General features: G+C 43.1%; 2 protein-coding genes across 2 annotated transcripts in view; one reads left to right on the top strand and one right to left on the bottom strand.

The window, feature by feature from the left end:
• LOC137286507 (multidrug resistance-associated protein 1-like) overlaps nt 1-27,613 on the bottom strand; it is a 103,969-nt gene that overhangs the window by 21,559 nt on the left and 54,797 nt on the right. The window contains exons 11-23 of the mRNA XM_067818425.1: nt 20,686-20,823; nt 19,963-20,109; nt 18,794-18,878; nt 17,832-17,901; nt 17,184-17,310; nt 15,026-15,202; nt 12,326-12,493; nt 12,027-12,216; nt 11,344-11,425; nt 8,850-8,973; nt 7,502-7,733; nt 5,657-5,967; nt 5,133-5,332 (exon numbers count right to left, since the gene is read on the bottom strand). Of these exons, the coding sequence (XP_067674526.1) occupies nt 5,133-5,332; nt 5,657-5,967; nt 7,502-7,733; nt 8,850-8,973; nt 11,344-11,425; nt 12,027-12,216; nt 12,326-12,493; nt 15,026-15,202; nt 17,184-17,310; nt 17,832-17,901; nt 18,794-18,878; nt 19,963-20,109; nt 20,686-20,823 (2,051 nt within the window). The remainder of the gene's footprint in view (nt 1-5,132; nt 5,333-5,656; nt 5,968-7,501; nt 7,734-8,849; nt 8,974-11,343; nt 11,426-12,026; nt 12,217-12,325; nt 12,494-15,025; nt 15,203-17,183; nt 17,311-17,831; nt 17,902-18,793; nt 18,879-19,962; nt 20,110-20,685; nt 20,824-27,613) is intronic.
• LOC137257912 (uncharacterized PE-PGRS family protein PE_PGRS46-like) lies at nt 15,923-17,102 on the top strand (the record flags this gene model as incomplete). Its single annotated transcript, XM_067795419.1, has 2 exons — nt 15,923-16,444; nt 16,530-17,102. Coding segments are annotated over exons 1-2 (1,095 nt in total), but the record flags the coding sequence as incomplete, so codon positions are not given.

Here is a 27,613-nt window from a genome sequence, read left to right as displayed (position 1 = left end):
CACGTCTGCTAGAAAGCACTGTACAAGAGGGTGCTGCCCCAGAAGAGCGCCATCAACAGGGGTGTGAAAGGTGGAAATAGCGGTGGAGTAGCCGCGAATGGTCGAAGCTGCCAAGCCTTCTTCCAAACGAGCTAGCAAGAACTCCAATACTCAGACTAAATCTGCAGAAAAGGGATCTGCAATCCCCCTATCTGAACACCAGCGCGCATAGCGGGACCACCTATCCTCATACTGCACGTTTGTCAAATCCCACCTCGAAGCCAGAATTGTGTCTGCAACTGCCTCGAGGCTGGACTTGACAGAAGCCATCCACTGAATTCGTGGATTGGGGTGTGGCGAATGTCCGGTTGCAAAGGTAATAGAACTGGAGGCTGAGCCAGAAACCTGAGAATTACCGGAAACCAGCTCTGTGACGGCCAAAGCAGTGCCAGTAACACAAGCAGCCGAGCTGGTTGGGTGGACAGCTGGGAGAGGACACGGGGAATCAGGGGAGGTGGCAGAAACGCCCACAGGACCTGTCCCGTCCAATCCAGCAGAAAGACGTCGGATGCCAACGCCCTCTGGTCCGGTATCCGAGAGCAAAACACGGGTACCTGATTCGTCCTGCCAGACGCAAACAGATCCACCTGGAACGATCCGTACAACTGGGAGATAACTCCGAATATCTGCCCATCGAGCATCCACTCGTGCAGGGCCAGGATCCAGCGAGAGAGAGCGTCTGCTCACACATTCTCCAGCCCCGGGAGATAAACCTGACAGTCGTACTTGTCACACCAGAGGAGGAAATCACATGTCTCCCGAAGAAGCGCTTGGGACACTGTGCCGCCTTGCTTCAGGATGTAAGTCATGGCCGTCTGGTTGTCCATCGGAAGACGAATCTCCTGGCCCCTGACATGATCCAGAAAGTGCTCGAATACCAACCACACAGCCCTCAGTTCCAAGACATTGATGTGAAGACTGGCTTCAGCTTCGGACCAGCGTCCGGACACCGACAGACTGCCCAGAAAGTCCCCCAGCCCATGAGGGACGCATCGGTTCGAACTGTAAGTGCTGGCGTCGGGAGCTCCAAAGGGACCCCCTTGGAGAGATTCCCGACATCGGTCCACCACTAAAGGTGGCTCCTCTTCCTACTCCTGCCCAGTGGCCGAAGCCAGCCAGCAGACTTGGGCGTAGGCCGCGCCCTGGAAAAGGAACTCGCTACGGGAGCGCAGGGGCGAGAAACCTGCGGCTGCTCCAGCAAGGTTTTCGAGTCGTTAAATGACGTCGCAGCCGCTGCAGCCTCCCGAATGACCTGCTGCGCCCCCGGAAACAACATTGCCCCCAGCCGAAACAGAAGGGCCAGCAAGGTCTGCTTTGTAGCCGCCGAGTACCGAGACGTTGACAGCCACAGCTTGCACATCCCCATGACTGCGCACATCACCGTTGATGCCGCCGATCGCAAGGAATCGCGTGTCAGGTGGGCCTGCACCTTGGATAACTGACGTAGGAGCACTACATTTGGGGAAACGTCCCCAGAGTTCTGCCCCGTCTCCAGGGCTGACCTCTGTAATGAGAAGAGGTAAGCCGCATGGACCACCACTCACACCAGCTGCATGGCATTCCAACAGACCTCCTCATAGGAACAGTATGCCTGCCGCAGGGGGGCTCCCGACTGGGTAAAGGGTGGAACTAAACGTCCTTGCCTGGCAGCCGGAGCTGCACCCGAGGAAGTCGAGCCTCCCCCGGGGGCGACCGAGATGAACACGCACTCGTCCACCACCAGCACAAGAAAGAGAGAGTCATCCATCAACTGATAACGCCACACCAGCTCAGGCAGGTCAAAGCGGAGACGTGTACCAGCCAGGAGAGGATCCATCACATCCTGCACCAGAGAGGGGAGAATGCGGAGCTGCGTCTGTGAGGGCTGCCGAGGAGCAAACGCCTCGCCCGGCAGGCGGAACTCAGTCGAGTCCGGATGGCTAGTCGGGACTGCGGCCTGGGGAATAGCCTGTGCAATCCGGAGACGCACTTCCCGTAAGGCCGGGGAAAAACGGAAAGCTCCCTCGGCCTCTTCCACTTCCCCAACATCCATAACCTCGACCTCCGAGCCCAAAGCCGAGGCGGAATCCCCATGGAAGGAGGAACCACACCCCGACCCGGTGGACGAGCGAACGGCAACAGTGGGAAAGGAAGAGCCCAGGACACCCTCCACTCCAGGCACCGAGCTAAAACAGTCCAAACCCCCTGCCGGAGACCTCCAACGGACTCATGGACGAGGGACTTCATTGAGTCCATGTGCTGCTGAAACAGCTGGGATATAAGATTCATATCAAAACCAGAGGGAGAAGAAGAAGCAAGGGCAGACTGCGAAGTAGTCGACTGAGGCTTACTTTTAGATTTAGACTTAGCATGCTTAGCCTTTTCGGACTTGGATGGGGGAAGCTCCGACAGCTCCCCTCCTGCCTCGCGCAACTCCTTGTAAAAAAGCAAGTCCGCCGCCCTCCTCTTTCTGGCCCGGGGGGAGAAACCCTTGCAGAGTTCGCAGACCTCAAGGTCATGGCCAGCCTTCTCAAGACAGCAAATACACTTAGTATGTTTATCCTGGGGCGGGATATTCGTCCCACATCATGTACACGCCGTAAACGCCTGAAAGCCAATTGCTAGGCATAAGCAAACACCAAGCACCGCAACACATAGTGAGTCGTGCAGTGTGTTATTTATAAAAAAAAACTTAAATAGCATTAAAATTCGTAAGAGTAAAAAAAATATCTCGTACAAAATTTTGAAAATTACGTGAATACACGCAGTGTGAAATAGTTGGTACAAGACGCAATATTCCACATGTGGGGATGCCTACTTCCCACCATGGGAAAGCAACATGTGCGTAACCCACGGGAAAGCCAGCGCTAACACAACTTAATCATGGACAGAAACAAGTGAACACCTGGTGAAATAAACGTTCTGTTCCTTCTAGAAGAACGAATAAACCATGCATACAGTAGAGGGAGACTCAGGCATCTCTGACGTACACACAAGGAATTCAACTTGTAGGTAAGAACTTTTTCCAGCACATCTGTACAATACGGTGACAGCAGCAGGAATGATGATACGGGTTGGGATGCTTACCTGGTTGCTTGCGCATGCATGGCAGAGGGGTGACTCCACGTGGTGATGAACACAAATGAACACAAAAAGACTTTTGTTTATTGTACAATATTTTATTAAAACATTGTTACAACTGTCACGTGACATTTTCCGGCAGCAGAAAATGCATATATGTACCCCAAGGACGATTTCTATGAAAAGGAATGTCCAGTTTTGTGAATCTGTGCCATTTTCCCCTCAACTGGAGAATCCAGGATGTGAATCACTGGGAGCAGAAGATTGAGCTTGGTGAACACCCTTGGGGCCATGGCAATGCCGAAGGGGCGCACCTTGAACTGATAACACACCCCGTCGTAAGAGAACCGGAGAATCCAGGATGTGAATCACTGGGAGCAGAAGATTCCAGTCATGTGAAATTCTCTAACAGTAATTATTTCCTCTTTCTGCATTTCAGAGAAAAGAACCCCTCCTCCATGCCAGTCTTTTCAAGTGTTGTGAAAGTTGTGTGTAATCCTTACGCTATATGTGTATAAAGGGTGTGTAATCATAGCAAAGTCCTTGTCCTTAATGCAGAATGTAGAAATAAAATAATTCAGCAATGTACTCTTCGGCAGCTCTAGAAGATTAGTGAAAATAGTAAACATATCCTGATCTACGTCTCGCACAAAGAACATGTTTTGCTTAAGGCAACTGGGTAGTACACTGGCCATGCTTCTACAAGAAGTGTTTGCCATGAAGATGGCAATGTTTCCCACCGCTAAAGAAAAATGAAATATTTATAAAACATTCATTACTCTTTACTGTTTACTCACTGAAAAGATACATGAAATGACTGGTGTCTGGATAATCGCCAAATGTAGGCTGTCAACAAAATTGAGGACACTGGTTGCAATGTTTTATGGAATATTTGCATTAACATAAGTTCATAAAGTGGGCAAGCTGTTGTGGTCATATCGAAAATAAGATCACGGTCACCCAAAATGGTTGGCGTTTGCACAATCTCCTAATGCAGACTAACCAAAGGAAGGCTGTCACCAAATCTGAAGAAATCAAATAAAATAGGCCAAAGAGTGTGAACAGTGTTCAAAGTGTCATAGTGACCTTGAAAATAAGGTCAAGGAAGCCATCACTGATTGGTGTGTGCATAATCCCCCAACGTAGGCTGTTTGAAGATACTGGGTACAATAGTTCATGAGATATCATGTTAACAAGAATGAGGATACATGGAAATACGTAGAGATGCTGAGTGAACGTAGGCTGAGTGAGCGTAGGCTGAGTGAACGTAGGCTGAGTGAATGTAGGCTGAGTGATTACTGACTGTAAAAAAGGGTCACATGACAAATCATGCCTCCCAGGAGCTACCCAAGCTGTCCAAGATGGAATAGCAGTGGTGTGTTCAGGGGAGCTGTTCAGAGAGGCCAAAAACTTTGTCACAGTATGTTTCTACTCAAATAGCGAACATAAGCGAGAAAGTACAATACAAGAGATAGAGTGAGTTCTAAAATACTGACTATCTGTTCACAAGGTGGATACTGTGTGTCTAGTTCCATAGAATATGTAAGTTAACAAGAGTTAAGGAAACAGTCTAGGAGCAAATGTTTTCAATTCAAATTCAAGTTTTGTTGAGCCCAACCACTAAAATATACCTCGAATTCCACAACACTTTGAACTCAGATGACAAAGCAGTGGTCTTCGTGTATAACAATTTTAAAATATCTTGTATTAGTTATAACGTCTTGAACATATTGGGGTGTCATGACTTGGTGAACAAGCAGCTTCATAATTTCAGGTGAGACATTTTAAGACGCATATATCCAACAGACTGCACAATGCACAGACTCCAGCACTGAAAACCACAAGGAAAGTAGTGCTCAATTGTCATAGTAACCTGTAACTTACTGGCAGTAGCCCATGTGTGAATTCTACAACATATAAAGATTAGGTACAGAGACTGACTGACATATGTTTGGGATTTGTTCTATGGTCTTGTATATGTAAATGTAAAGAAATATTATGAATATTTCACATCTGCACATGCATTAAGTCACCTGTTGGAGGCGAGGCCTGCGAAGTAGAAGGTCAAGTTCTTGTCCACTCTCTGTGTGGATTCCGTGATAAATCTGTCTGTGACCTTGTACGCCCGGATAGATGGGGCGCCAGTGATTGTCTCTCCAAAATGAGAATAGATGGGTGATCTTGTGGTTGACTCCAGTCGCTTCAGTTGACGTGATGTTGCAATGTAGAACCTCTGAGGATTGAGACAGAGACGGGGAATTATACTGGGCTGAATTTAAGGAATCTTATCCATTAATGGGAACACTATAGACTGGTTTGTCTCAAGAGTCATTATAATGGGTCTTAGTGAGGTACTCATGCTTAATTGCTGCAGAGTATCCCAGTGAGATAACACTACAAAATCGGCTGAAGCCTGGGCTAGTACAAGCAGCCACACATACACATGCATGCACATCATATGAGCGAAATAGTCGTAAGTGCAATGTTAAACACCATTTCACCTCACCTTCGCTATTTATTAAAAAGTAATCAGAACAGAAGAATTTGCATACTGTACCTGAACTAGATAATATAGAATTCCAAGAGGGACGATGACAGACAAGAAGATGGGGGTGCTGTAGCTGATGACGATGAGGGTGCCCATGACACTGAACACACAGTTGATCCACATCCGCAGCACGCCTGGTAGATTGTTGTCCACCGTTTCCACATCTCGAGAGAAGCGGTTCACAATTCGGCCAATAGGGGTGGTGTCGAAGAAGGACATCGGAGATCGCAGAATGTTGTACAGCATCTTGGCGTGGATGTTACCAGCTGCTTGCACCATCCTCACAGACGCCAGGACAGAGTAGAACAGGATGACCACAGCTGCAACCATGGCAACAGAGCATGTTACTTTTGTACAGAGGGTTCCAAGTTCCAAGTGAAGGGAATTGGGGGGCAGGGGCTTGGAGGGTGGTCCAAGCATCCTGAGTACATGCCATGGATATTCAGTACACTCCAAGGATCTTCAGTATAATCTAAGAATATTCAGCACACTCCAAGGATCTTCGGTATATTCTAAGGATATTCAGCACACTCCAAGGATCTTCAGTATAATCTAAGAATATTCAGTACACTCCAAGGATCTTCGGTATAATCTAAGAATATTCAGTACACTCCAAGGATCTTCAGTATAATCTAAGAATATTCAGTACACTCCAAGGATCTTCAGTATAATCTAAGAATATTCAGCACACTCCAAAGATCTTCAGTATAATCTAAGGATATTCAGTTCTGTCCAAGTATTATCAGTACAGTCCTAGGAACTCAGTACACGCCAAGGATCACAGTTTTAGTGTAGGGAGTACAAAAGAAGGTTTACTGGTATACAGTACAAGTATCTTCAGTAAAGGATTAGAATCCTCAGCACTATCCAAAGATCTTCAACATAGTCTACGGAAGCTGAGTCCAGAACAAGGGTCTCTGGTAGAGTCCATGGATCCTGGGTACACTCGAAGGACCTCTGCTACAGTCTAGGGATTTTGGGTACAGTCCATGGATCCCCAGTACAGAAAAACATCCTCAGTTTTTTAACATGTCCATACATACAGTCCATATTAAAACACACGAAGATGTTCTTGTAACACCCAGATACCTGATGCTCGGGTAGCCCCTGATACATAATGTTCTTGTAATGCCCAGATACATGATGTCCTTGTAACATCCAGACATACAATGTTCTTGTAACACCCAGATATATGATGTTCTTGTAATCCCCAGATATATCATGTTCTTGTAATGCCCAGACACATGATGTTCTTGTAACATCCAGACATACAATGTTCTTGTAACACCCAGATATATGATGTTCTTGTAACACCCAGATACATGATGTTCTTGTAATCCCCAGATACATGATGTTCTTGTAATCCCCAGGTATATGATGTTCTTTTAATCCCCAGATACATGATGTTCTTGTAACACCCAGACACACTATATTCTTGTAACACCTATATATACAATGTTCTTGTAACACCCAGATATATGATGTTCTCATAACACTCAGATACATGATGTTCTTGTAATCCCCAGATACATGATGTTCTTGTAATCCCCAGGTATATGATGTTCTTTTAATCCCCAGATACATGATGTTCTTGTAATCCCCAGATATATGATGTTCTTGTAACACCCAGACACACTATATTCTTGTAACACCTATATATACAATGTTCTTGTAACACAGACATATGATGTTCTTATAACACTCAGATACATGATATTCAGGTAACCCCTAGATAGATGATGTTCTTATAACATAGAAGCAGGAAGTATTATTCTTGATGCAGTCAATACAAAAGATCTTCCCTGACCAAGTCCAGTAGACACTGAGATGTGATAGCCGGGAGTATAAACCTACCTTGCACACATCCAAAAGCCCCATAGACACCAAGATACATGGTATTCCTATTCTGATAGTCCGAAGTGTTGACCAGGCTCATGTTCTTCAGGAGGGCATCATCTGTCCACATACTAATCCAGATGTTGGACGCCATGGTGGCTGCCTGGTACATGGCAAAGATGAGGAAGATGAAGAATGTGGTGATGCCGCCAATGGCTTTGGCGTAGTCCATGAAGACGGAGAACTTCACCTGAAGGAGAAAGCAAGATATATAAGTATCATAACTGAAGTTGTTGGTTAAGGAACTGAGCTAAGCAATTTGGGAAGGGGAATAATTAACCAATCAGCATCCTAATTGTCCCTTATCATTTCATCCTCTAAAAGTACTGAAAATGTGTTCATCAAAAAAGTTAAAACTAGGTGTTCCACTGGCAGGTCCTGACTATGTATTCATCCAGAAGACCCTGAAAATGTGATCATCGAGAGGGCCCTGAGAATGCATTCTAAAAGAAGATCCAGACTGTGTCTTCCATCAGAAGGCAGTGACAAGGTGTTCCACCAGACAGCCCCGACAATGTAGTCCACAAGAAGGCCCTGACTATGTTTTCCACCAGAAAGCCCTCACGATATGTTATATATCTAAAAACACTGACAATGCGTTCCACCAGAAGACTGTGACTACTGAGTTCTACTAGAATATTCTGAATATGTGTTCCACCAGAAGGCCCTGACTATTGTGTTCCTCCAGAAGGCCCCAGCTATTGTGTATTATTGTGTTCCACCAGAAGGCCCTGACTATTGTATTCCTCCAGACGGCACTGACTACTGTGTGCCACCAGAAGGCCCTGACTGTTGTGTTCCACTAGAATACTCTATGTGTTCCTCCAGAAGGCCCGGACTATTGTGTTCCACTAGAATACTCTAACTATTGTGTTCCACTAGAATACTCTATGTGTTCCTCCAGAAGGCCCTGACTGTTGTGTTCCACTAGAATACTCTATGTGTTCCTCCAGAAGGCCCTGACTGTTGTGTTCCACTAGAATACTCTATGTGTTCCTCCAGAAGGCCCGGACTATTGTGTTCCACTAGAATACTCTATGTGTTCCACCAGAAGGCCCTGACTGTTGTGTTCCACTAGAATACTCTATGTGTTCCTCCAGAAGGCCCTGACTATTGTGTTCCACTAGAATACTCTAACTATTGTGTTCCACTAGAATACTCTATGTGTTACTCCAGAAGGCCCTGACTGTTGTGTTCCACTAGAATACCCTATGTGTTCCTCCAGAAGGCCCTGACTGTTGTGTTCCACTAGAATACCCAATATGTTCCTCCAGAAGGCCCTGACTATTGTGTTCAACTGACTCACCCTGCCAGTCTCAGCCTTCTCTTCCTGGATGAGCTTCTCTCCTGAGTCTGCAGGCTTGTCCGGCGCCGTCAACTTCTTGCTTGCATCAGCCACTACAGATGTCTCCCGCTTCAACTTGCTCTTTCTGACACAATAAAGAACTACAGTCAAACCCCCTTTACTCAGACCCCACATATCCATGTGCATGTGCATATGTCACGTCAATACCGTTTACCGCACAACTATGTGATTTCATTCTTAATCTATCAGAAGGAATTTGGTGTAAATTGATTAATTAGCCATCAAAACACTAGTGACACGTGTCACTCATTAGGATTGGGTACTTGTGAGAACATCTCATCAGTAACGAAAACACATGTTAAGTCGGATTAGGTAAACTACACTGTAATTGTACTGTATATAACACTTATAAATCGACCCCTGCTATCTGAAGCGATGCAAGTTAAAAATAGCCTCCCAAGTGATCTAAGCCATGTGATCCCGTCCAGAAGTTTACTTTCTGCAGCCAGCATAAGTTTGATGCAATGTCATATGTTTTGGGGGCATTTAAAATTAAAAAAAAGAATATTCAATTGGCAAAATAGAAACTTTTTGTCATCGATTTACGTTTTTCATCTAACTTACTACCTGAAGCTCCACACGCTACATGATTACATCCGAGGCAACCTGACAAATGGTAACTTGCGTTCCGCCTTCCATGTATTATCGATACACGTATATGTTATGATGATTCACTGTTATTACTATTGGCAGTTGATCTATTGATATATGTACATGAAAATTGTTTGCTTTCACTTAATTTTCACGTTTTGCTTGTTTGATCCAGTTAACTGGACGTCTCGCTATCCGAACAATTTTCGAGTGAAACCAAAACGTCCGGATAAATGGGGCTCAACTGTATAATGCATAAAAATGAAAGCATCGATGTTTTCAATGTTAGCAAATCTTCACTGAAGACAAATACAAGTCATGGCAAAAGTGTCTCCAAATTTGATTCAAATGATAGCTGTTGTTTCATAAGCTAAGAATTTAAAGAACTCAACTACATTAAGTTTAGAACCCGATAGTGGTCAAATACGAGGGGAAGTCAATAAGTTCATAGAAGTGGGTGCTGATATATCCTTGGTGATGTTGTCATTGGTGTCATTATTGAGTTGATTCATCTGTGACTCTGTATACTGATACCCAACCTTCCTCGAGCATTTACTTGAGAGTTAGAGCCTTTAAAAGACGATTACCCTGCACAAATCATGGAAACCTCCAAAACTGAGTTTCGTGCAGTTATCAAGTTTCTCACTAAAGAAGGTGTGAATGCAACCGAAATCCACAAACGCATGATCAATGTGTATGGCGAGGAAGCCCCTCAATATTCCACTGTGGCAAAATGGTCAGCTGAGTTGGAAGATGACCCACGGTCAGGAAGACCTTCTGAAGCCATTACAGAAGATACAATTGCCCGGATCCAACGCTTAATTATGTCCGATTGGAGAATAAAGGTGGACGAGATAGCTTCAGAGTGTGGCATTTCACAGTGATCCATGAACACCTGCACATGTCCAAGGTATCCGCAAGATGGGTCCCTCGTAACCTAAATGCACATGATCGTCACCAAAGAGTTGAATCCAGTCGTGAGCTGTTGGACATCTACAACGCTGATCCTGATAACTTTCATGCTCATCTGGTTACTGGGGATGAAACCTGGATTCATCACTGGGATCCCGAAACCAAACAAGAATCCATGCAGTGGAAGCACACGCATTCTCCTGCACCCAAGAAGTTCAAAACACAACCTTCTGCTGGCAAGATCATGGCAACCGTTTTCTGGGATTCAAAGGGTGTGATTCTCATAGACTATAAACCACCTAAAACTACGATCACAGGGGCTTACTATGCTGACTTGTTGAAAAGATTGAGAGCGGCCATCAAAGAGAAGAGGCATGGGAAGTTGACAGCTGGAGTCATGCTTCTCCACGACAATGCACCAGTCCACAAGAGCCGTGTTGCACAAGCTTCTCTTCAACAATGTGGCTTCGAACAACTAAACCATCCCCCATACAGTCCAGATCTGGCCCCCAGCGACTACTATCTGTTTCGCAATTTGAAATCTCACTTGCGTGGAACAAGATTTGCCAATGATGATGACCTCAAGGCAACAACAGAGGCGTGGCTGAGGGACCAATCTGAAGACTTCTATTTCAAGGGCATAGACAGTCTCAAAGACAAATGGGCAAAATGCATCGAGGTTCAGGGAGACTATATTGAAAAATAAAACCAATATCACAACCATTGTGTTCTGTTTTATATCGAGTTCTATGAACATATTGACTTCCCCTCGTATGATGGTGATCTTACAAACTAACAAAAACTAAAACTGGCATTTACGCCCATGAATACTGATCACAGGATTCTAGTACCCACAGGAGATGTAGTTCTTGTGTAAACAACATTTTTTATGACTGGAGTTCATTCATGAGGAAGCTGTTCATCATCCTACCTTGTAACTTCATCTCCTGATGTCACTCCATCTGACGTAACAGACTCGACTCTCTGAAGGATCTTAGACTTCATCTCTTGAACTACAACAAAATAGTCATAGCTAAACACACCAAATACTTGCCTCAGCTTGAAGACAATGTCCTGGTGTAGTACTGGAATGAAGGGATCTCACAGCTTTTAATCTCAGTACTCTTATTCATTTATATTTATAGTATGACTGAAAGTGTATCTTTCATACAATACAAATTGTGTACCTGTGTAACAATACTGTAAGTGAGTGAGGTTTGAGGTAAGAGGTGTTGTCTGTCGGTGATATAATAATATATCATCAGATCTTAATTGAATAAGAAACAGAAAATCTCAACCACTTCTTATCAATTTGGTAAAATTAAATTTCAACTACTACAAAGAGCATATGCAGAATAGAATTGGATTTCTCCAACCCCTGGTTGTCAAAACAAGGAAATAACAGAATCTGATGGTCAGGCTTGCAGATTCAACGCATGCATTTCACCAGATCCCAACTGTGATGATTGATGGTCATGATGTCAATCAATGGATTGTCTGGTCCAGTCCAGACTAGACGATTTACAGACCACCGTCAATCAGAGTAAAACAACCAAAAAGCAAAGGGCTATTTGTGATTATGCATTTTCTCTTTAAAAATTCATGATTACTGACTCTCAGGGTCGTCTTCCTGATCAGTGTCATCCTCCTGTGTGAGGTAGGTCTTCAGGAACTGGGCGAAGGCTCCATCGTGACTCAAAAGCTCATCATATGTCCCCATCTCTGTGATCTCGCCATCCACTAGCACTACGATCATGTCCGTCATTGGAAGCCAATGAACACCATGGGTCACTAACACACGAGTCTGCAACACAGCACACTTACATTCAAAAACCATCATGACTTTTTGAAAATGAAATCAAACATGTCTTTTTAAACACGGAACACTGAAACATGCAAAGGCTAGGTCTCACCTTGTGTCTGAGAATGCCTTTCTGGCTGACTACCTCTTGGAAGATGTGCTTCCCAACGTGGGAGTCCACAGCACTCAGCGGGTCATCCAGGAGGTAGATATCAGCGTCACTGTAGACGGCTCGAGCCAGAGACACACGCTGCTTCTGTCCCCCACTGAGGTTGATGCCCTTGGAAGAAGACATGACACATGACTCAAACAAAACTAAAACTACCAAATGTGATAACTGCCTCAGGTAATGACTGAATCTTTAAAGACTAAGATAAAGAGATCATAAAAGATGAACTAAAACATTCATCCTTTGTTTCAATATCACCATTCCAGGTGTAGGATGGCACTCTGAAAATACTCAACATAGGATCAGAGGATCCATGGCTGATATGACAATCCCTGCTGTTCATCCAGACTGACCAGGTCACAAGGTCTGAACACTAACCCACTTATAATACACCTTATACACATTCTTTCTAACACAAAGTCCAAAGTCCACAACACTCCAAATTTAGACACCTCCTGTGACTGGATGTTGACATCTACCAGAAAAGGAAGGAGAATAACAAGAAGACAGAGAACAGGAGGAGAGGGAGCAACAAAGAAGATGAGGAGAAAGAGTAGAAGGAGTAGGAACGGGAGAAGAAGTAATAAGAAAAAGTAGAACGAGATCAGAAAGAGCAAGAGGCTCAACAAGAAAACACAGAACAGAATTAGGAAGAACAAAAACAATAATAGAAGAAAATCGATAACAAGAACCAAGAAGAACAAGTAGAAGAACAGAACGAGAAAGACCAAGAACAAGAGAAGAGAAGGAAGAACCACCAGAACAAGCAGAATAAGACGGGGTGGTGGAACAACAAGTAGAGGAGGCAGGATGAGAAGCAGGAAGAACAACAACAACAAATGGGAGCACAAGAAGAACAAGAAGAACGATTAGAAGCACAGTAAGACAGGGATTAAACGGGACGCAAAATCTTGCATCCTTTATGCATAAAAAATCACAAAGGACGCAAGAAAAAATGAAAGCGCATCCCCTGGGACGCAGAAAATATAGTTACCATTATCATGTCAATCGAAAGAGATATGCAGTTTGACATGTTTATTTTCACAAACAGAATAATGAAACCAATTCGCTAGTGAACATCAACTTTCGTTTTGACAGGAAATTCCAAAGCTATTTTAATCGAATGCTTACTGAGCATGCACTAACCTGTCACCTTGGCAATGACATAAGCAGCGCATGGGCATTAGTCTAAAAATAGCAAAGAAATCTCCAAAGAAATCTGACGACAGTCAGCGGATTATTGATCCAAGATTTTGGTTAGGCATAATGGCGAAATCTAAACAAGGTGACTTGAGAAAGTTCTTCAGTGGAAGTGAGTCCAGTATCGATACAACTGCAAGTACATCATCGAATTCCGATCTTGGGGCGAATTCAGAAATGGATTCTGATAAGATGGGACCATCGTCAAGTAAAGTTAAGAAAAAAAAACAGAACTTTGAAAAACGAGTGGTTTGCTTGATACGCGTGGTTATGAAAGACAGATTATGATGGCATGCAATGTGATACTTGCCTTAGAGGCAACGTTTCTAACCCATTTACCAGCGATGAGGGTTGTACTAGTTATCAAAACTCTACATTAATTCGCCATCACAAATCAAAGTCTCATATTGATAGCATAATGAAATTAAACTTCGTTCTCAACTTGAAATCGCACGCAGAAATGTGACAAATCTTCAACATGATGAGAAGAGTGATAAAATTCAGTCTTGTGTAAAACAGCTCAGAACAGTTTATTTCCAGACTTTGCAACACTCTCCAAAATTGCACTAATCATAACTGTGTCCAGTGTCCCATGTGAAAGGGGATTCTCAGTCCAGAATGCTGTTAAAACTAAAATTAGAAACAGACTCAATCCGGAGAGACTGAACAGATTGATGTTCATAAAACTTGTGGGTCCAAACATTGAGGACTTTGACTTCCTTGCTGCTGCTGGGTTATTCACTAACATGAAAGATAGAGATAGAGTATATATTAGACACTAAACATGATATCATCTATCTAGTGTACTCAAAATGTGCCATGCAACTTGGTAATTACCAGAAGTATTAAGTTCTTTGAGCAATGATTACAGTTCAGTTTTTATAGGATCTAATTTTTTAACTAATTGGTAAAAGTTTGGGTTACAACTTACATTGTCAAAGTCTGTGACACTGAACATTCAACAGTTTAAGCTTTCTAATATGTCATAATGTGAACTCCTTACGGGAGACTGTGTCATTTAAGACTCAATAGTAATATATGTATTCAGTAGTCAAATACAATCTATACATATTATCAGTTAGTGTCTGACTTTGTGTAAGCACTAACAGTTAAATGAAACTAAAGAAAACAAAACTGCTTCAAAAAGCTATGTCTTTGTTTATTTATTAAATTACAAAGTACACCACTGAAAAAACAAAAAAATTCAAATGTGGTTGTCATCATATGGGACACTCATTTTTCAGCTCAGGACACCAAAAATTTGTAACCCTGCATCCCTGGGACACTAAAACTTAAAAGTCCCGGTAAATCCCTGGTAAGAGCAGGAAGAACAAGAAGTAGAAGCACAAGAAGAGCAGGGAGACCAACCAGGAGAGCATGTAGGAGAACAAGTGAGGAGAATAGGAACTGTAAAAAAACTCAAGTAAAATACTTTCAACTTACTTTTTCTCCTATTTCTGTCATATCTTTTCCTGGCAATATTTCGAGGTCGGAGGTCAAGGCACAGGCTTCAATAACCTGCTCATACTTCTTCTCACTGTGATGCTGCCCAAATGTAATGTTATCTCTCAAAGTGGCATTCTGGATCCATGCCTCTTGGGGTACATATGCAAGGGAGCTCTGAAAGTTGGATTTCAAAACACTATACTAGGAATCAAACAGTACCAAGGTAATTCTGAGATGGTCTAAAGTCAAAGTCTAAGTTTTCATATTTTTTTCCAATGCAATATTTGTCACATCCACGATCAAGTTTCTACTGGAGTGTGTTGAGAGGTCTTGTTGTGTGTTGCGAGGGTCTTGCTGTGTGTTGAAAGGGTCTTACTGTGTGTTGAAAGGATCTTCCTGTGTTGGAAAGTACTTGCTGTGTGTTGAAACAGTCTTACTGTGTGTTGAAAGGGTCTTACTGTGAGTTGAAATGAGATGGTGTAAAGTCAAAGCCTAAATTTTTATTTTTTTCCCAATGCAATATTTGTCACATCCACAATCAAGTTTCTACTGAAGTGTGTTGAGAGGTCTTGTGTGTTCTGAGGGTCTTACTGTGTGTTGAAAGGATCTTACTGTGTGTTCAGAGGGTCTTGCTATGTTTTGAGTAGGTCTTGCTGTGTGTTCAGGCAGTTTCGCTGGGGATGTTGCTGCGTTACGACGCACTCAGCAATATTCCAGCTATATGCCGGACATCTGTAAATAATCGACTCTGGACCGGACAATCCAGTGATCATTATCATGAGCATCAGTCTGCACAAATGGGAACCAATGCCATGTGTCAGCCAAGTCGGTGAGCCTTACCACCCGAACCAATTACTTGCCTCTTACAACAAGCAGTCGCCTTTTGTGGCATGCATGGGTTGCTTAAGACCTAAATTACCTCAGATCTTCACAGGCTCTGTGTGTTACGAAGATGCTGGTGGGGATGTTGCTGTGTGTGGAGAGGGTGTTGGTGGGGATTTTGCAGTGTGTGGAGAGGGTGTTGGTGGGGATGTTGCATTGTGTGGAGAGTTTGTAGGTGGGGATGTTGCATTGTGTGGACAGAGTGTTGGAGGGGATGTTGATGTGTGTAGCAAGGGTGTTGATGGGGATGTTGCATTGTGTGGACAGAGTGTTGGAGGGGATGTTGATGTGTGTAGCAAGGGTGTTGGTGGGGATGTTGCTGTGTGTGGAGAGTTTGTTGGTGGGGATGTTGCAGTGTCTGGAGAGTTTGTTGGTGGGGATGTTGCTGTGTATGGAGAGCTTGTTGGTGGGGATGTTGCTGTGTATGGAGAGGGTGTTGGTGGGGATGTTGCTGTGTGTGGAGAGGGTGTTGGTGGGGATGTTGCAGTGTGTGGAGAGGGTGTTGGTGGGGATGTTGCAATGTGTGGAGAGTTTGTTGGTGGGGATGTTGCAGTGTTTGGAGAGTTTGTTGGTGGGGATGTTGCTGTGTATGGTGAGTTTGTTGGTGGGGATGTTGCAGTGTGTGGAGAGGGTGTTGGTGGGGATGTTTGCTGTGTGTGGAGAGGGTGTTGGTGGGGATGTTGCTGTGCGTGGAGAGGGTGTTGGTGGGGATGTTGCTGTGTATGGAGAGCTTGTTGGTGGGGATGTTGCAGTGTGTGGAGAGGGTGTTGGTGGGGATGTTGCAATGTGTGGAGAGGGTGTTGGTGGAGATGTTGCTGTGTATGGAGAGCTTGTTGGTGGGGATGTTGCAGTGTGTGGAGAGGGTGTTGGTGGGGATGTTGCTGTGTGTGGAGAGGGTGGTTGTGGGGATGTTGCATTGTGTGGAGAGGGTGTTGGTGGGGATGTTGCTGTGTATGGAGAGCTTGTTGGTGGGGATGTTGCAGTGTGTGGAGAGGGTGTTGGTGGGGATGTTGCTGTGCATGGAGAGGGTGGTTGTGGGGATGTTGCATTGTGTGGAGAGGGTGTTGGTGGGGATGTTGCTGTGTATGGAGAGCTTGTTGGTGGGGATGTTGCAGTGTGTGGAGAGGGTGTTGGTGGGGATGTTGCAATGTGTGGAGAGGGTGTTGGTGGAGATGTTGCTGTGTATGGAGAGCTTGTTGGTGGGGATGTTGCAGTGTGTGGAGAGGGTGTTGGTGGGGATGTTGCTGCATGTGGGGAAGGACAGGTTGCTTACCTTGACTGTGACGTTGCCGGTGAGTTTCTCCATCTCACCCAGCATGGCGGAGATGAGGGAGGACTTCCCCGCCCCCACCTGGCCAACAACCGCCACCAGCTTACCCTCGGGGATCTGCAGGTCAATTCTGGGGAAGTCAGAAACACACGTCAGAAAGTCACCTAGAACGAGTCCACAGCTAAATGAATGAGTGTGTGATACAAAGATCATTTGTATATGGATACTGTTCATAAGCCAGACACTCTTCCAGTCTGCTCCACAAGTTTAAGGCTTCGCCATGGAAAACATTCTATAACTACATGTAGCTTCATGCATTAACTGAGTCTTTTGCTCATTAATTATAACAAAGCATGTGAACTTCTTCTGTCAGCAACACCTTAGTTTAAACTCTGATCTTGAGTTACTACTGTCCACAAGCCAAACGACCAGAACTAAAGAAGCACATTGGTCTAACCCTAGGCAAACAAGTTTGTTGCCCCTTTCCCATGCTGTGAATGGGTACCTTCTTGAGGTTTACCGACAGTTTAGGTTAACCGGGTTATAACGTCTCAGCACTTTGAGGTTGTGGATACAGGCCCTGTATAAATGTCCACACATATTACTATTGTTAGTAAAGTGTCCCTTTCAGGTAGTCATTGCCAGACTCACTTCCTCAGTGTTGGTTTGGGCAACTCCTTGTCCCAAGTGAAGTTCCCACGTTCAATCTTTATAGCCGCATCTGAAACACAGACAACATCTGAATCACCCCTGTCCATCAATACTCCCCATCAAATGTTTAGACTTTAGTGTAAAATGTAGCCACTTACTTCAGTCATCTGCACTAAAACTAGAGTTTGTAAAATATTCAATACTGTTTACACGTGAACTGAAGTATTGCAAAGGAAATTCACAACGTTGAAAAGATTACTGTCATGAGTTCAGTAAGTGATGAATATTGGTGAATTCTTAACAAGACTTTACACAGCTGTTCACATGCATGATATTTGCACATGATTTTCAGCAACTTGATGCATGATCCTTGTGCAGTGCCTCTATATAATGTTTCCAGTTTGACGGGTAGTATGAGAGTTTTGTACATGATTCCTTTGTAACAAAACTCCCCTTTCATACTAAACTTCAAAACCACCACCTACACAAAAAAACATGGACAAGAGCAGATTTACAGGCACACCATGATTGGAACATAGATAAAATACATTTGGAAAATGAATATTCTTAATTATTGGTCCAAACAGTAATGACAATAAATTACACTTACAGACATATTTCTTTCTTTTTCCTAACTATTAGTCCATAGAAAACTAATGAAATACAATTTTGTAGTATTGGTCAGTCTTTAAGTTAGGTTTGTAACAAATACTGATGATAAACACAATAAAGATCTTGTTATGGCTGCATTGCTTTCAAGCGTCATGATCTGCCATGTAACAGTCTACAGTGATGCAGCCCCCAATCAGTATTCGCTTGATGACAGGCGCCGTGATACAAAAGAAAGTGAAGCAAACATTCATGGATATCTCAACGAGTTTACCTCTTTTGTCAACAAGGCCCTGTCTCTTGTGTAGAAACGTGTTATCTCTTACATGAAGGAATTGTTGATCTGAACCTACCACTGTGTGGATCCTGTTGGACGTTGGCATCATCCAGATCCTTGGCCCGGAGAAACTTGGACACACGAGTGACGGACACCCAGCCCTATGGAGAGATGGTGGGTAGATGTATAGAATAGGTGTGAAGGAGAAGGGGGACAATGACAGTTAACTGTAATTCTGTTCATGCTAACAACAGTCAGTGAGTGAGTAAGTTTTAATGCCACTTTTTGCAGTTTTCCAGCAATATCATGGCAGGGCACATTGGGAATGGGCTCCACACCCTGTATCCATGTGAGAATCAGACCCGGGCCTTCGGTGTGACAAGCATATGCTTTAACCACTAGGCTGCATTACCATCCCCATGTTAACCAAAAAGTTTCAAACATTTTAGTATTAATAAATTTGACCTTCAGTCTATGCTTGGAACTGCCCTCAGATCATATGTAAAAGGTTTTCTCACAACTTGGCAAGGTATTGTGAATGTGGAAGATTTTCAGCAGTTTGGGGTGACAGATGTTGAATTTTGACTGACAGTGGGCTATCCATGGTAACAGAATTATCATGTGATGAAGTGACGAAGCATGACTGGATTGACCAAATGAAAATACGGCATGTACACAGTATTGTGTAAGTGACTGAAAAATCTACCACGATTGGCTACTACATTATAGGTGTAACAACGCAGTAGGGACGTGATGTAACGTGTTCATACAGTGTTCATATTTCATAAGTTCATACTGTCTCCCTTTCTGCAGGTGAGACATTTAAAGTTCGGTGTGCAGATTTGATCTGTTAGTTCTAACAGAAAATAATACAGAATCTGCATAAACTGGCTCTTCAACAATGTCTGTTTTACTCACATGTTTTTCATCAGTAAAACCTGTAATGTAATGAATTGTAAGTGTTGTGAAATGGGAGTTCTAAATCCAGGTTTCCGCAGTGTGATACTGTATCATGACATCCCTGTACCCGGAACTGGGAGTTGTAAATTCAGGTTTCCAGAGTGTGATACTGCATCATGACACCCCTATACCCAGAACTGGGAGTTGTAAATCCAGGTTTCCCAAGTGTGATACTGTATCATGACACCCCTGTACCCGGAATTGGGAGTTGTAACTCCAGGTTTTCCGACTGTGATACTGCATCATGACACCCCTGTACCCTGAACCCCTGTACCCGGAACCAACCTGAATGTAGTATGGTATGATCATTGGCAGGGCGTTGATAGGCATACGGAGAATGTTGAAGAGAGACAGCGACACAAACGCTTTCTGTGCATCCAGCACGTTGTCAGTGGAGGACAAGATGTAGGCAGCAAATGTTGCCAAGGTTACCTGCAACAGCAACATTTCATGACACAACAATCTGTCAGAGTGGAGGTGAACAGTCTCGTGAGACATACCTGGGTCTGTTATGAGGAGACTCCCAGTAATAATGCTGAAGGTAAAAGGGGGCACATGTATCAAGATGGATAACATACAAGAGAAGGGCCACATGTCTCAATTTAGTTAACTTACATGACAGGGTTCATGTCTCAAGAGAGCTAACATAAAAGACTGGGGACACATCGCTCTAGATAGATAACTTACAAGATTGGGGGCACATACATCAAGATAGATAACTTACATGACGGGTTCATGTCTCAAGATAGATAAGAGACAAGACTTGGGGCACATGTCTCAAGATAGATAACACACAAGACTAGGGGCAAATGTCTCAAGATAGATAACTTACAAGATGACGGGTTCGTGTTTCAAGATAGTTAACAAACAAGACTGAGGGCACATGTCTCAAGACAGATAATTTACAAGACTTGGGGCACATGTCACAAGATAGAAAACATACACAACTGGGGCCAAGGTAGATAACTTAAAAGTCAGGGGGCACATGTCTCAAGCTCAGCAACTTACAAGATAAGGGGCACATGTCCAGAAGAAAGACATGACAGCGTTGAAGTAGGCAACTTTCTTCAGCAAGGCCAACTCCTGTCGCCGGATGGCCAGCACCTTCTCCTGGAAGGACAGCTCCCAGGCATACAGCTTCAGCACCTGGCGAACAGGACTCGACTATAACGGTTGTCTTAACTAGGGATGATATACGCCACTTATCATACAGCTTCAGCACCTGGCAAATGTATGTTAACAAGGATACAATACAGGACCTTATACAAGAGGAAATGTCACTTCAGGCTTGAAACTAGGGGAATTAAGGATGTAATATTCTGCATAAAACTGATATTTTATACTTCTATACGAAGTTCATAAGTTCCCTTCTTCAAAAGTGGATTTAAAATCATACTCATCCATGAGTACCCTCCCTTTCCTACATATTTTGGACCAATATTGGGCACCAATATTTGTTCATCTGCTGCGTTACACCCATGCATCACATCGTACCTAAGTATGTACAGGGTTTATGATCACTCATGCTAGTCTGTCTCAACATATGCCTATAATTCACATGTTTAGTGAAGGTATCAACAAGTCACATGACAAGGGTGACATATTTTTAGCGCCTTTGAGAAACCATTAACTGTTGTGCTACAACAAGAGGGCCAAATTGGTGAATGCCTGAGTCATCCTCCGTGGCAATGTCTCTGAGAGAGTGATTTGCAAACATCTGGTTTCCAAAAACAGACCTCCATGATTGTTGTAATCGAGCAATTTCTGTGAAAAGCAAGCGTAGATGCCAAAGTTCTTACTTCATGTGGATTGGAATCTTGTGGTGGCTCGAGTCCTGCTGCTTTATATGCACGTAAAATAATGGCTCTCATCCAGAATGACATTGTTGTTTGTGAGATTTCTGTTGATGTCTCTGTAGACACATAAATTTCTGCCTCCTTGTTTATGTCCTGGATACAGAAATAAATCCTGCTTATCGTGTGGTCAGAGCACTGCAGATAACGCCGGGATATGAAATTGTCTATCAAGTTGTCCAGGCAACTGATTTTTGGCAATGAAATCTCAACGTAATCCCAGATTAACCATGTCACAATTTGTGGAGTTGAACCAAGTTCGCACAAAATCCAATGCATGAATTTCTAACATCCATGCTGCCATGGCTAAGGCAAGTAAAAATATTTTCTTTTGTGTCCAAAGTTCAAAGGAAGTCATATCTTATGATTGGTATTCCTCACTAGTGAGTTATTGTAGAACAACATTGAGATCCCAAGCCAAGGCTTTGAATTCTTGCTGTTGATCCTCCAATTTTAACGAGTGCAGTTATGTGAGTAATTCAAGTCCTTTGGTCAGTTTGATGCCTGATTTCACAGACATAACTGTACTGAGTGCAGATAGAATCACCTTGTTTGTCATAGATGACATAAGCAATACGCTACTTGAGGATGAGAGGCTTTAGATGCAATAAATGCAAAGTAACTGCTTTTGCCGCTCTTGCGGAATACCCTCATTTTTTCAAACATGTCTTGACAAAATCCATATGATGTAACTGGAATATTCCTGGTTTCTTGTGCGCTTATTTGGAGTGCGGATGTACTAACAGGTTTTACCAATTTGGTAACTTCATTGTTGGATTTCCGACTTTTTGAATGAGTACGGGAAACCACATTGTTGTTTATTTGATTTTTGCAAGTACTTGAGGCATAAATACCAGTGGTGGAAATGCATATGCATTCAGAACTTCCCACGATATGTTCAGACTGATTGTTGCCTATGTTTGAACATCCAGAATCGGAGAAACAAACATTCTTAACTGATTGTTGAACTGCGTTGCAAAAAGTTCTATGAGTGGAGATCCTGTCATCGGAGTAATGAGCTGAAACACTTCAGCATCCATCCTGTTGGAGATGGTTGACTCAGCCAAGAGAAAGCGTCTGCAAGAATGTTCTTATGGGGGCAGGGTGGGCAAGCAGGCTAAGGAGCCAAGCTAGTGATCCAGCAAGGTTCAGGTGTCGGGATCGACCCCACCTGTGACCGGATGTAAAAACCTTGGAGTCAACTTTGTGTGCAGACTCTTTCAGTGTTGTCACAACCCCTAATGTAGAGTACACAACCCTGTGCACTTGAAAGAACCCACGAATCCACTGGTATATGACCAGATGGTGGCCACTTGAATACATGCAAGCACCTAGTTGTGGGTACAGCACCATGCAGTGAACTTGGACAAAGTACTGTGACTATGTGTCCCAGTCCACCCAGCTGTGAATGGGTACCTCAGGATGAGATTGCTGTTGAGAAAAATACCAGCGCCTTGAGCTTGCATTAGTGCGTGGATATGTGCACCATATAGATATCCTGTATCCTTCTTCACTACTGGAATATGACATGCTTTATGTAAATGTTCAACTTGTCAAGTATGTTGAAAAGTTGAAAAGTCCTTTGAAGGATATTTAACGGTCTTGTTGATCCTTGTTTGTTTAAGTAATAAGTCACTGTGGCGTTTTCCCTGTGGACCATGCATCTTGCGTTTCTTAATGCTTCTGACCAATGTTGTATTGCATTGATTACTGTCTTCATATCCCACTGGTTGATCGACAATCGACAATCTTGACTGGACCACATCCTTGCTATCACTTTTTGTCCAAATGAACACACCATCCTGAGACCACCAGAGTAGATATGGTTTCCGATTCTCTGGTTACTGCATTGGGTTCACATTGGTCAAATGAAGCTTCACAAACTGTTGAAACAGCCACAGATGTAACTTCCCCTTACAAGTCCCGGACTGAGGTTAGCAGTCCTAGAAGGCAATCTCGGAGTTTCAATGGAGAGAATAGCACTTGAGATTTTCTGGCTTGAATCTTGCTCCACTGATCATTCAGAATCAAAATACAGTTGAGAGGAGTGATAAACCATATCCCTAGATATTGTAGATCCTGTTTCATCTCCAGTTCTGATTTTAGTAGGTTAACTAACCATCCTAACGGAGTTCCTCACTTGAATCCTGTCATCCAGATAAAAGGCACTGCGTAGCCCTCTTCAATGTAGATGATTTACCACTGGCCTTGCAATCTGTGTAAACAAACAAGGGACTGACTAAAATCCAAATAGTTGGACATTCTTAGGGAATCTTAGGTACTTTCTTGACTGTGGAAGTATAGGAACATGCAGATACGCGTCCTGCAGGTCTATGATGGTTATGTAATTGTGTGGACGGATGAGGTGCCGGAGTTGTGGAAGGTGAATCCTTTTTTAAAGTTGCGGTTTGAGTAAATAATCTCGACTGTATCTGCTAATGCTGTAAATGGGTCTGAACTTTTCCTTTTTAGTACTTCTATTAAAATGAGACTGATTGGGGAATAAAACTCTGATGTGAGATGGTTTGACTTTATTTCTTCACCTGCATTCTTGTCTTGTTGAGACATACACGATTTCTGGACCTGATCTGACACGTAGTTGAAGATCAGTGGTTTGCTGATAAGTGGTGGGGTAGCCTTTAGTTGTATCTTGTATCCTGCATGGAGAATCGATGAAAAGAGCCACGACCTCCTCTTTTGTTGGAATATTTCAGTGCTCTGATATAAATTGTTCATCTCTATTCTGTGTCAGAAAGGCTGACAAAATCATACCTCTTCTGAACTTGAATTCCTGAATCTAGACAACAATACTTCATTAATAGCTCTTGATCTGGCTAGACCATAAAAGGTGCGACAAGTAGTGGTGTCTAGTTGAGCTAGTTTCTTCTCATCAACTTTGATTTAAGATTTAACACGTGCATCGTTAATAATTTTATAGTCTTCATCAATGTCCACAGCCTTCATGAAGGGTTCCATTTAATGTAAATGAGATCTTTTTGCATTGAAAAACAGTATATGTTGATTTATATATCTCATGGCTTTACTGAAAGCTGTGCTGAGACTTTCCGGAACCACAGAATATGGGAGGCACTGTAAGTTTATCAAAATCCTCATTGATCATCCTTTAGGTATTAACTTCATTAGATTCCTTTGACGGATAATCTAAAGTCAATCCATCAGCTATCCACAAAGGTTACTTCCACATCAGAAAATATAATCTCCACTTTTTCACTGGAAAATCTATATGATGAGTCATGACGACGAGTGTCTCTGCAAGACTCCCTGTGCGGAGGTGTATAATCGTAATTAACATCCCTTCGTGCAACTGCCATATGTGATTCCTTGTGTGAATCCTCCAAACATGACTCCTCGGCAGGTAGTTCTTACATTCATCTTCTATACGCATCTCCCTTTGTGCACTATCTTTTCTGCATGAATCTTCACACTGATAATCCTTGCTCGTATTCGGGGAAGGTTTCCTATATCTGCGCAAAGATTGATCCCTTGATGAGAAATTTCCCTGTGATGAGGCGCATCCAAATCAGAAGGTGAAGATGATGCATAACATTGTCATTCATGACAAGGAGATTTTCTGTGTGGAGAATCCTTTCTACTATGATGTTGAAACGTGTTAGAATTTCCTCGTTGGAGTATTACTGTCAACAAATGTATCCAGACTCTATGATGCTGAAGTTATCTATGGGGGATGATCTATGAGAACATTAACATTCACGCATCTCTTCTTCAGCATTCAACTGAATTTGAGGATAAGATGTGTCTTCATCCACAAAGGCATTCGCCGCAGGTGCCCTCATGGCAGGTCCCTCTCTTGTTCCATGAAGAGACATCATGCGTTGCGTGAACTGCTCCAAGAAGAGTCATCATGCATTGTGTGAACTGTTCCATGAAGAGTCATCATGCATTGTGTGAACTGTTCCATGAAGAGTCATCGTGCATTGTGTGAACTGTTCCATAAAGAGTCATCATGCATTGTGTGAACAGTTCCATGAAGAGTCATCATGCATTGTGTGAACTGTTCCATGAAGAGTCATCATGCATTGTGTGAACTGTTCCATGAAGAGTCATGATGCATTGTGTGAACTGTTCCATGAAGAGTCATAATCCATTGTGTGAACTGTTCCATGAAGAGTCATCGTGCATTGTGTGAACTGTTCCATAAAGAGTCATCATGCATTGTGTGAACTGTTCCATGAAGAGTCATCATGCATTGTGTGAAAAGTTCCATGAAGAGTCATTATGCATTGTCTAAACTGTTCCATGAACAGTCATCATGCATTGTGTAAACTGTTCCATGAAGAGTCATCATGCATTGTGTGAACAGTTCCATGAAGAGTCATTATGCATTGTGTGAACTGTTCCATGAACAGTCATCATGCATTGTGTGAAAAGTTCCATGAAGAGTCATTATGCATTGTGTAAACTGTTCCATGAACAGTCATCATGCATTGTGTGAACTCTTCCATGAAGAGTCATCATGCATTGTGTGAACAGTTCCATGAAGAGTCACTATGCATTGTGTGAACTGTTCCATGAAGAGTCACTATGCATTGTGTGAACTGTTCCATGAACAGTCATCATGCATTGTGTGAACTGTTCCATGAAGAGTCACTATGCATTGTGTGAACTGTTCCATGAAGAGTCATCATGCATTGTGTGAACTGTTCCATGAACAGTCATCATGCATTGTGTGAACTGTTCCATGAAGAGTCATCATGCATTGTGTGAACTGTTCCATGAAAAGTCATCATGCACTGTGTGAACTGTTCCATGAACAGTCATCATGCAATGTGTGAACTGTTCCATGAGGAGTCAACATGCATTGTGTGAACTGTTCCATGAAGAGTCATCATGCACTGTGTGAACTGTTCCATGAACAGTCATCATGCATTGTGTGAGCTGTTTCATGAAGAGTCATCATGAGTTCCGTGAACCGTTCCGTGAACAGTCATCATGCATTGTGTGAACTGTTCCATGAAGAGACATCATGAACTGTTCTATGAAGAGTCATCATGAGTTCCGTGATCTGTTCCATGAAGAGTCATCATGAGTTCCGTGAACTGTTCCATGAAGAGTCATCATGCATTGTGTGAACTGTTCCATGAAGAGTCATTATGCATTGTGTGAACTGTTCCATGAAGAGTCATCATGCATTGTGTAAACTCTTCCATGAAGAGTCATTATGCATTGTCTGAACAGTTCCATGAAGAGTCATTATGCATTGTGTAAACTCTTCCATGAAGAGTCATTATGCATTGTGTGAACAGTTCCATGAAGAGTCATTATGCATTGTGTGAACTGTTCCATGAACAGTCATCATGCATTGTGTGAACTCTTCCATGAAGAGTCATTATGCATTGTGTAAACTGTTCCATGAACAGTCATCATGCATTGTGTGAACTGTTCCATGAAGAGTCATCGTGCATTGTGTGAACTGTTCCATGAAGAGTCATCATGCATTGTGTGAACTGTTCCATGAAGAGTCATCATGCATTGTGTGAAAAGTTCCATGAAGAGTCATTATGCATTGTGTAAACTGTTTCATGAAGAGTCATCATGCATTGTGTGAACAGTTCCATGAAGAGTCATTATGCATTGTGTGAACTGTTCCATGAACAGTCATCATGCATTGTGTGAACTCTTCCATCAAGAGTCATTATGCATTGTGTAAACTGTTCCATGAACAGTCATCATACATTGTGTGAACTCTTCCATGAAGAGTCATCATGCATTGTGTGACCAGTTCCATGAAGAGTCACTATGCATTGTGTGAACTGTTCCATGAACAGTCATCATGCATTGTGTGAACTGTTCCATGAAGAGTCACTATGCATTGTGTGAACTGTTCCATGAAGAGTCATCATGCATTGTGTGAACTTTTCCATGAACAGTCATCATGCATTGTGTGAACTGTTCCATGAAGAGTCATCATGCATTGTGTGAACAGTTCCATGAAGAGTCATCATGCACTGTGTGAACTGTTCCATGAACAGTCATCATGCAATGTGTGAACTGTTCCATGAGGAGTCAACATGCATTGTGTGAACTGTTCCATGAAGAGTCAT

Source organism: Haliotis asinina, chromosome 1 (assembly GCF_037392515.1).
Source record: "Haliotis asinina isolate JCU_RB_2024 chromosome 1, JCU_Hal_asi_v2, whole genome shotgun sequence".
Classification (NCBI taxonomy): Eukaryota; Metazoa; Mollusca; class Gastropoda; order Lepetellida; family Haliotidae; genus Haliotis; species Haliotis asinina.
The sequence above is the reverse complement of the archived record's forward strand: the minus strand, read 5'-3'. Positions and strand labels throughout refer to the sequence as shown.